The sequence below is a fragment of the Pteropus alecto genome, unplaced genomic scaffold, assembly GCF_000325575.1.
Source record: "Pteropus alecto unplaced genomic scaffold, ASM32557v1 scaffold86, whole genome shotgun sequence".
In the NCBI taxonomy this organism is placed as follows: Eukaryota; Metazoa; Chordata; class Mammalia; order Chiroptera; family Pteropodidae; genus Pteropus; species Pteropus alecto.
Window position 1 is genome coordinate 34,175,722 of NW_006442109.1, and position 10,350 is coordinate 34,186,071.

The window sequence follows — 10,350 nt, forward strand, 5'->3', positions numbered from 1 at the left end:
ACTTCCCTTTTCTGGCTTTTTGTGTCATCATCGGTAAAGTATTGGGAGTCAGAATAGATGATCTCTGAGGTCTCTTCCAGCTCTAATACTCTACACTTCTTTTTCGTATATAGCTATGAAAGGTGCGGGGGAAATCCCTCTGAAATTCGAAGTGCTAGACAAAGAACTATGTCTTCGTGAGAGAAAGTCTGTAAAAGAAGTGTGGCCCAGATGCATTTTTAATCTCACCTCCCGCTTGCCCACCTCAGATCTGCCAAGGATTGTTTTCCTTCTGTGACAGAGGGTATAAAGCAGAGCGTTGACTTGGCAATGCCCTGTCTGCGATGCTGAAATTAAAACCAAACAGACTAGTTTCGAAACCATCCGGAGGTATAGCTTCAATTATATAACATTTTAAGGGACCAGTGACCCCCAGATCACCACCAACTAGAATCAGGAGAACCTAAATTAATCCAGAATCTAAATTAATTCATTCAAATAAAGGAGAACCCACTTGGATTATAATTTCGATACCTTAATTGGATTGCAAAATATTCCCCAAAAAAAGCTTACTTGTATTTTTCCAGTATAAAACAAAACAAAACAAAAAACATATAAACTGCTAGAGATACCTAAAGGCTCTTTGGTGTATTGGGTTGTTCAGTAGTTTTGGACAACAAGTGGTGTATCTGCCACACTGTGCTACTAAAAGGAAAACTATGAAGGAGTGTTATTGGCCGAGCCCTGCTACAACGAGCCTCCCAAACTACAAACAGTGGATAATAAGATGTCCACGTTCACAATGACAAGGGAGCTCATTCCTGAGACTGATGTAGCCTTCGCCTAAGCTTTCCAGAGCAGGCTCTTCTTGCTCACTGCCCTGTACTTTGCCGAGGGATCAGATAGCTCAGGGGTATCTCCTGTTTCTGTTCTAGGATTCCAGTCAGATCGAGCTGCTGAAGGAACTCTTGGATCTCCTTCAGGACATGGTGGTGATGCTTCTGTCCCTCCTGGAAGGTTGGGCTGTTTGGTATAACTAGGCATTCACACAACTGTAATTGGTCCGAGCACTAACCGTACTAATCATACAGATTATCCTTCTGGCAGGTCATTGATCCATATGATATTGGTTAGAAAGCCAAATTTTCAGCAACAGAAAATGAGTGAGGGGCACATGGTCTGATGGACAAAGCCAAAACCAACTCATTTTATGTCAATAGGAAAGCCAGAATGAACTGGGGAAAACTTTCCTCCAAGCTTTGCTCTTCCTTATCCTCTCCCTCTCCCCATTGCTTTTCAGTACATCTGGCTGCCAGTGTGTATGCCAGCCATCTAGTTAGGCACCCTCCTGGTCTAAGGGGATGAGAGGGGCACCACTTACCCCTATGTGTCCCCGATAATCTGGTAGCAAAACCGCTTCCCAGGCCCCGGGCCAGATAAGAGGCACTGGTGTCACCATCTCCTTCCTCCCTTTGTTTCTCTCCCACTTGGCTCCTAGTGGTATAGTCTTTATGGCTTGCTGCTCCCCCCTGCCCATTTCCAAATCACCACAGTCAGTAAGGAGCTGACTGATTTGGCATAGAAGTCTTCTAAAAATAGCTACCTGACCAGTTACACAGTAGCTTGGGTTTATTGATATAATTGTATGTCTTTTTGAACCTGCCTCACAGGAAATGTGGTAAATGGAACTATTGGCAAGCAGATGGTTGACACACTGGTAGAGTCATCTACCAATGTAGAAATGATCTTGAAATTCTTTGACATGTTCTTGAAACTTAAAGACTTAACCAGCTCAGACACCTTCAAAGAATATGACCCAGATGGCAAAGGGATTCTCTCCAAAAAAGAATTCCAGAAGGCCATGGAAGGGCAAAAACAGTACACACAGTCAGAGATTGAGTTTCTCCTTTCGTGTGCAGAAGCTGATGAGAATGACATGTTTAATTACATTGATTTTGTGGACCGGTTCCACGAGCCGGCCAAGGACATAGGGTTTAACGTGGCAGTGTTATTGACAAATCTCTCCGAGCATATGCCAAATGATTCTCGGCTTAAATGTCTGTTGGACCCAGCAGAAAGTGTGCTAAATTACTTCGAACCATACTTAGGACGCATTGAGATTATGGGCGGGGCCAAGAAAATTGAGCGTGTTTATTTTGAGATCAGTGAATCCAGTCGAACTCAGTGGGAAAAGCCCCAAGTGAAGGAATCTAAGCGACAGTTTATCTTTGATGTTGTCAACGAAGGTGGGGAGCAAGAAAAAATGGAACTGTTTGTGAACTTCTGTGAAGACACCATCTTTGAAATGCAGTTAGCATCACAGATCTCTGAATCTGACTCAGCCGACAGGCCAGAAGAAGAGGAGGAAGATGAAGATTCTTCTTACACCTCGGAAATTGAGGGTGAAGAGGAAGATAAAAAGTCCTTTGAGTCTGCCTCTGCGTTCGCCATGGCCTGTGCCTCAGTGAAGAGAAACGTTGCCAACTTTCTAAAGAGGGCAACCCTGAAGAACCTCAGGAAGCAGTACAGGAAGGTGAAAAAGATGACTGTGAAGGAGCTGGTGCGGGTGTTCTTCTCTTTCTTCTGGATGATGTTCGTGGGGCTATTCCAACTGTTCTTCACCATACTGGGAGGAATATTTCAGATCCTCTGGAACACGGTATTTGGAGGGGGCCTGGTTGAGGGGGCAAAGAACATCAGGGTGACCAAGATCCTAGGGGACATGCCTGACCCGACCCAATTTGGTATCCACGATGATGCTGTGGAGGCCGAGAGGGCAGAAGTGACTGAGCCAGGTATCACCACTGAACTAGTACATTTCATAAAGGGTGAGAAGGGAAATGCAGATATTATGTCAGATCTTTTTGGATTCCACTCAAAAAAAGAAGGTGGCATAAAGCATGGGCCCGAAGTGGGTTTGGGTGACCTCTCTGAGATTATTGGCAAGGATGAACCCCCTACGCTAGAGAGTACTGTACGGAAGAAAAGGAAAGCACAGGTAAGCATAATTTGTTTTCATCATCTTTCTTTAATATGCCCAGAAAAAGACTTGCCACTTTGTAGCTTTGTCGTTACGGACACCAATTCCCTAAGAGCCAACAGTGTATTAGACACCACGCCTCCTATGATTACACTGATCTTATAATTCCAGCTCTGCCATATCTGGAGAGAGTGAGACGTACATGGTTGTCTCAGTGTCTAATTGCTTAGTGGTCTTCAGTTTACACTGTAGAGTTCAAAGATGATGATCTGTGACACTCGCTTTGCTTCCACACTTTTATTAGAGGGTTAGTTCTCATGGTGGACAGGTTCATTCAGTGAGCCGAAAGCATAGAAAAGTATAGCATTAGAGACTTTTCTTGAGACGATACTGCAGTGTCCCAAAATGTCCAGATGATGTCCTATGATTTAGTACAGCGTCCTGGGACACATGCATTCTTGTGATGTACCCACTATAAAATCTGGACTTCGAGTCAGTCAACTAGATTAAGGGAATAAGGTAACAGTAATTCAGAACCCCTTGGTCGTGGTCATAGTCGTGGATGTGAGCCCTTGGTCAACCCTCAGTCATAGGTGTTTCCCTGTGTTGTAGCATCCAACTCGTAGTAGCATTATAGCATTAAAGAGAATTTGGAGAGAAGTGTGAAGAGATCAGAGCCCAAAGACAACTTTTATTCATTCGTTATGTGCTTGTCACAGGTTTGGGCTCCAAGAATATAGTGGCGAATAAGAAAGTCACTGTCTCTGTAATAGTGGAAAAGACAGACATTGCACAAGTCAATATAAGCATGAAGAATGTTAGGAAGGAAGAGTGCCAGGCGCTAGGGACATGTATAGGAAGAAACTCACCTGGTTTGGAGAGTCGAGGAAGGAAGCATCAGAATAATGGGCATTTTTACAGTATTAATGTATTTACTCTGCTTTGTTCCCTGAGGTAGGGCATAGACAGAGCTTGATAAATAATAGAAACTCATTCAAGGCCTGCTACATACCAGGCTATGTTCCTAGGACATGAGAATAGGTTGGTTAACAGAAGAGAAAACATTTTCAATTTAATAGAGCTTAACTTCTAATCAAAGAAGACATCAAATACCATTTATGACACGTGCTAAAACAAATGAACGATTTAATAGAGCTTAACTTCTAATCAAAGAAGACAACAAATAAATAAGATAAATACCATTTATGACACGTGCTAAAACAAATGAACGAGGACATGTGTTACAGAGTGAATGTGGGCCCTAATATCTATAGGATGGTCAAGGAGACTTCCCAAAAGGTGTCATCTGAACCAAGTCCTAAAAACTGGCAGGCAGGTAGAAAGCCAGGGCAGCCGTACTCCAGGCAGAGGATGCGGCTAGTATCAAGGTCCTAGGGAAGGATTTGGAACACCACAGGAAAGGAAATCAGGTCTGGTGTTTGGGTGTAGGAGGTAACGAATCAGGTGGTACAAGACAAGAATGGAGTGACAGGCCATGCTCCTGTAGGCTTTAAAGACCTTGGTAAGGAGCTTGAATTTCTAAGTGGACATCAGTCAGAGGGATGGGGGTGGTGGTCAGAAGACTGAAGACAAGGCAGGTTATCCTGTCTGATGGAAGCGGGTTCTGGATTGGGCCTGCTATGATCCGTGTTTCATCTCTCCCTGACCCCATGCAACAGCAGGACCACTGCCACGGGGCTCTGAGTGTCCTAGCGCAAGTTTTCTCTTTGAGTTGAATAACAGCAGGGCAATGGAGTTTTCAAGTTTGAAATCTTTGTCTTGGCATCTCTCCAGAGTAGTTTGGTATGTAGTGGGACACTTAGGTTCCATGGTCCTGAGAAAAGCAGAAGCATGATGAGAGAAAACCATTGGGACTTCTGACCAAGGAGATGAAAACGGCCAACGATATGGCTCATCACCATGAACTCATTGATTTGAGGAAAACTTGACTGATTGTTATTTTTGTCTAGGCAGCAGAGATGAAAGCAGCAGATGAATCAGAAGGAAAAGTAGAACCTGAGAAGGCAGAGTAAGTTCTTGGTAGCTTTGAGTACTCACAATCCTATAGTAGATAGTTCTTGATAGCATCTACTGTTGTATTTCTGTGGTAAATAAAAAACTTGACTTCTGTTAATACGAGAAATAGATGTTGCGCAAACCCTGGATACATCTCCTTTAACACCAGCTATACAATAAACACATTCTATTAATCTTGTTAACTTTTTAATCTTATTAGTAGACCAGAATTTCACCATCTGGCCAAACAAATTATCAAACGCCTACATTTTGCAACTTCTTATAATGATGACAAAGTCCAGTATATCCAATATCTATTACATTGCCAGGCCCTGTGCTAAGGTCTTTCATGCAGTATCTCATTTAATTCCTACTGCAAACAGAAGAATAGGTATTATTGCTAATTAATGAAGTCTTAAAAAATAAAAGACTTTTCTAAAGGGAAAAGGTAAGCTGAATTTTAGAAGACTACATACTTATTTATAACTGATGTGCACCTATGACCATGGCTCATCAAAGTTGACATCCAAGCACTGTGGGGTGATATAAAGACCTGAGGTTCCCACCCCGCAAGGAATAAAGATTCCTCTTTAATTCAATCTCCCTGCCTGGACCAGGCCTCCCTCTGCCCTCCGTGCTGAGTGGGTTCCTTGTTCATGCAGCATGGAAGATGGGGAGAAGGAGGACACAGCCAGAGAAGGAGAGCAAGCCAAGGCCCTGTGGGCAGAAGTGACCAAAAAGAAGAAGCGACGGCGTGGCCAGAAAGTCGAGAAGCCTGAAGCCCTCATGGCCAATTTCTTTAAGGGGCTGGAAATCTATCAGACCAAGTTATTGGTAAGCGCTCCAGCCCTGGCCCCACTGGTGCAGGTGTTGGCCAGGGCAGACCTCAGCAAAGTGGCCACTGATTTCGTTTCACTATTTGGTTAGTTGTGCTTCCTCACGTCCTCATTCCTCTTCTCGTTTATCTGCCTGTTCCTTTTGTGTTGGAGAAAAGAAAGAGGATAAATGAAAAAGCCAAGCATTCTAGCTCCTCTGCCCAACAGTGGTGATACCCTCTCTGACCAGCGCTCCCATCGAGGGAGTGGGAATTCCTCTTTCTAGCTGGTCCTATATGTATCATGTGGGGATGTAGCTAATCCTAGGCCAAAATTCAGCTGTAGTGGATCATTTGGCATGCAGAAAGAATATTACATGGTTACGTGAAGTTCTCATACGAGTCCTCAAAAGCTTTGTTATTGCACATGCACTCAGCCCTCAGCACAGTTAATGATATTCTTTCTCTGACAAATTGCCCACTGAGGCAGGGTTGCTAATATCCAGGACACTTTCCCCAGCACCATTGGTGAGCGTCCCTACACAGAAAGATTGAGAGCCTTCCCAAAGCAGCTACCTACCATTCCTGCCCTAAAATGCTGGTTTTTCCAGGAAGATGGCAGCAAGAATGGGAATGGCGCCCCCTGAGACGGGGGAGGCAAATGTTCTGGGGCTGTGAATTAAAAAGGGACATGGACCCTGGGCCACAGTCTGGCTGCATGCGGGGTGGGAGCTGTAGGAGTCTTTTGTGAGCCTGAATCATTCCTAATTTCCAAATAGACTACTTTCTGTGTGGAGTGCTCACACACACACACACACACACACACACACACACATCACCTACCTACCTTCATAGTAGCATTTGAGTCCTCTGCTGGTGGCATATTTAGGCATTGGTTCCCTGAGGGATAAGCTGGAGCAGAGTTCCTTTGAGCATCATTCTAAACTATTTTTTAAATCACCATTTCTGGTTCCTCCCCAAAATAAGTCCTAAGAAGGCCAGGATTGTCCTAGAAGGGCGGTTACCAAAGACTCGTCCTGTGCGAACTTCTAACCAGAGATCTTCCGTGTGAGAGAGGGAAGTTCTCTTTGCCTTCTAAAGCTCTTCGACTTCTGCCTGTGCTTTTCTTTTCAGCACTACTTGGCCAGAAATTTCTACAACCTGAGGTTCCTTGCTCTGTTTGTAGCCTTCGCTATCAACTTCATCCTGCTCTTTTACAAGGTGATATTTCATTTAGGTGTTTTTTGCTAAACATAGTGTATACTTTAAAAAAAAAAAAAGTAATAGAAATTAGAGCAAAGATTCTAATACTTAAAAAATTTCTAAGAAATTGGCTTCTAAAAAGGATACTGTCTTTAGCAATGGGAATAATGGTGAGACTGCTTGCAAGGGAGGCCAATTAGGACGCTATTTCAGTAATTCAGGCTTTTTCTAGTTATTACTTAATAAATTCTCCAGATATTTGTTGGGAATCTACTATGTCCTAGACCCTGTATTAGGAACTATGAGGTATTACAAAATGAGTAATAAATACAGTTCTTTCCCTGAGGGATAAGGTAACAGAGAGCCATCATAGTCAGCCCATGTTAGAATGATTATGAAGGAAGAATTAACAGGAGTTGGTTTCTAGATATGGGAAAAGAGGGACTAATCAAGATAAACGAAGAACTTGAATGTTGGTCTCATACACTGTAAGCACATAATAAATGTTCGTGTCATGAACTAATGAATGATAAGCCCTGGATTCTTAACATAGACTGGCTATTCTATCTCTTGCCTCTCTCCCTTTCTACTTAAAACCACTAGTCTAATTTTTATAACACTGCTTTCTACTCAGAACAACCTTCCACTCAATGAACTAATGGCTTTCTATTGCCTGTAGAAGAAAAATGGAAGTGTAGAGGGGTGTGGCAAGACTTGATTTTAAACATAATGATATTGAAGTGACTGCAGACAGCATCCAGGTGAAGGTAGCCAGCAGACAGTTGAAGCTACAGGATGGAAGCCTCAGAGGTGTAGATTTGGGAGTGTGTATAAGAATGGCAGTTGAAGCCATGAGCGTTAACGGCATCTACAAAAGAATGGAAAATGTTGAGTGTGTGTGTGTACACTTGTGCGTGCGCATGTTTGTCTTAACCTCCTCTCAGGCCACAGCATTTCAGATATTACAGGGATTGTAGGTACAGGGATTATAGCATGTATATAGCAAAACTTCCCTAATTTAAAAAAATTTTGCTTTTCCCCAAGATAGGTTTTTGTCTCTTGAAAATTTTATTTGCAATTCTAGATTCTGAGGGTTCCCCGTTCACTCAGCAAGTGATGCTGACCCGCTCCGCATATGCTAGCAATATAAAGTGTGTGGGAAGAGCCAAGTGTCAGAAGCTCTTTCTGGTGTTTATAAGAGTGCGTGTGTCTTGGACCAGGTCACTGAAGAACCTTTAGAAGAAGAGGCAGAGGACATCGCGAACCTGTGGCATTCCTTTAATGACGAAGAAGAGGAAGAAGCGATGGTGTTCTTTGTCCTGCAGGAGAGCACTGGGTATATGGCACCAACATTGCGGGCTCTGGCCGTTATCCACACCGTCATCTCTTTAGTCTGCGTGGTGGGCTATTACTGCCTGAAGGTGAGTTGCTGGCCACTCTGAATCTAATCTGACTCCTTGGGGAAGAAGCCTCATGTTTGAACCGAGCCAGCCCTTTGTTCGCCAAGGCTTTGCTGACAGGCTAAGGTTTGTGAAGCAACAGCGTGGGTATCACCTAGCAGCTGGTTAGACCCACAGAATCTTGGGCCCCATCCCAGGCCTTTTAAGTCAGAATCTGCAATATAACCTCTCCAGATGATCTGTATTCACACTCCAGTTTGAGAAGCCTTGCTCTACGAGCCCCATTTCAGGCACCGCTTACTGAATTTCACAGAATTAAAATCTTCAAGCTAAGTCATCTGTGGAACTAGTAATGAGACGTTCTTCTGATCTTTGAATTTATGTTGGAATTTTTATAGGAATGCTTTTCATCTTTCAAAAATTACTAGGTTTTAACTATTTGAGATATCAGAAGAAAATTTGATCAGTTACTGTTTCAGTTACCTATTGCTGCATAACAAATCACCCCAAAACTTAGTGGCTTAAAATGACATGTTCTCTCTCTCATTCTGTGGACCGGCTAGACAGGTACGTTTGAGCAGTTTCTCTGCTCCGCGCGAAGGTGGCTGCATCAGCCATCATCTGGGGGCTCAGCCGGGTCAGACTGTCCACGATGGCACTCATTCATGCTGGCACGTTGGCAAGGGAATGGCTGGCAGGCTGGGCTCTGCCAGGGTAGCTGGGCCTCTCTGTGTACAGTCAGGGTATTGCCCTTTCCATGCGGCCCCTCCACGTTCTCTCTCCAGCCAGGCAGCTGGACTTCTTGCATATGATGCACAAAAGTGAAAGCTGCTAGCCCTTTTTAAGGTTTAGACCCAGAACTGGCACAGTGTCATTTCTCCGGCATTCTATTGGTGAAAGCAAGTCCAGGGCCAGCCCAGATTCATTGCTGCACAAGGTGCGGAGGACTACACAAGGGCATGAATGCCAGGAGACCGCATTTATTGGGGCCGCCACCAGTTACATCAGTCTTCATTCTGCTTTTGGTGCTCTAAGTCCAGTTCTTTTTCTATTATACCACTTTTTTTTCTCATTACATTTTTCTTACTTTAGTGGGAAGTCTCTTTGGCTGTTCACCAGGCCAACTTCTCCCTGGGAAGAGTCCAGGAAATATATTCCTATCTTTTTGGCCCTCACTTCCCCCAGCATCATGTAGTAAGTCCAGTTACCCTGCTAGAGAGACCACATCCCCTAAACCACCCCGAGGAATCTACTGCCACAATAAAAGCACAGTTTCTGGAGCCAGGCTGCCTGGGATGGACTCATAGCTCGGCCCCTAACTATGCCATTCCTCTGTTTCCTCTGTAAAAATGAGTATTATAATACTACCAACTCCTAAAAGTTGCTGGGAGGATTAAATGGCTTAATATGTGTGAAAGTACTCAGAGGACCAGACATAGTAATGCTGGAGTGCGTTAGTTACTGTTCCTTAGGTCACAGTCCTAGCGTTCATCTTGTTGGATGGGATGCAGATATACTACTGACCTAGAGAAAACAAAAGAAACACTGCCTAGGGAATAAAAATGGACAAGTCCTATTTACAAGGCTGTACAAACTCTTAGGAGATTGAAGGGGGAATGCTTTGAATCCCAGAGATCAGTACTGCTCTGAAACTTGATATTATTATTATTATTATTGTTATTGAGTCATTTCAAAATACAGCATAAATTAGTCAGCGTAGCTTTATCTTCCCTTCCCCTCCTACATCATCCATTAACTGACAGAAATCATCGATTCCTCATGGTGTGCAATGCCTATTATTAGCCTTTGTCACCTTCCTATCAATCCTTTATTTCCTCAGTGTTATTTCATTGTTTTAAAGAAAAAAGAGCAAGAGATAACTTTACAAATCATGATCTAAATTTTGTCTTTTTGTCTTGAAAATAAAGAGACTGCGTAGAGCCTATGGATATCGTGAG

At 43.5% G+C, this 10,350-nt stretch overlaps 1 protein-coding gene across 1 annotated transcript in view; it reads left to right on the plus strand.

Annotated features, from left to right (window-relative positions):
* Positions 1-10,350, plus strand: part of RYR3 (ryanodine receptor 3) — a 331,058-nt gene that overhangs the window by 304,527 nt on the left and 16,181 nt on the right. Inside the window, exons 88-93 of the mRNA XM_015595855.2 lie at positions 915-996; positions 1,650-2,977; positions 4,930-4,988; positions 5,638-5,809; positions 6,924-7,010; positions 8,213-8,413. Of these exons, the coding sequence (XP_015451341.1) occupies positions 915-996; positions 1,650-2,977; positions 4,930-4,988; positions 5,638-5,809; positions 6,924-7,010; positions 8,213-8,413 (1,929 nt within the window). The remainder of the gene's footprint in view (positions 1-914; positions 997-1,649; positions 2,978-4,929; positions 4,989-5,637; positions 5,810-6,923; positions 7,011-8,212; positions 8,414-10,350) is intronic.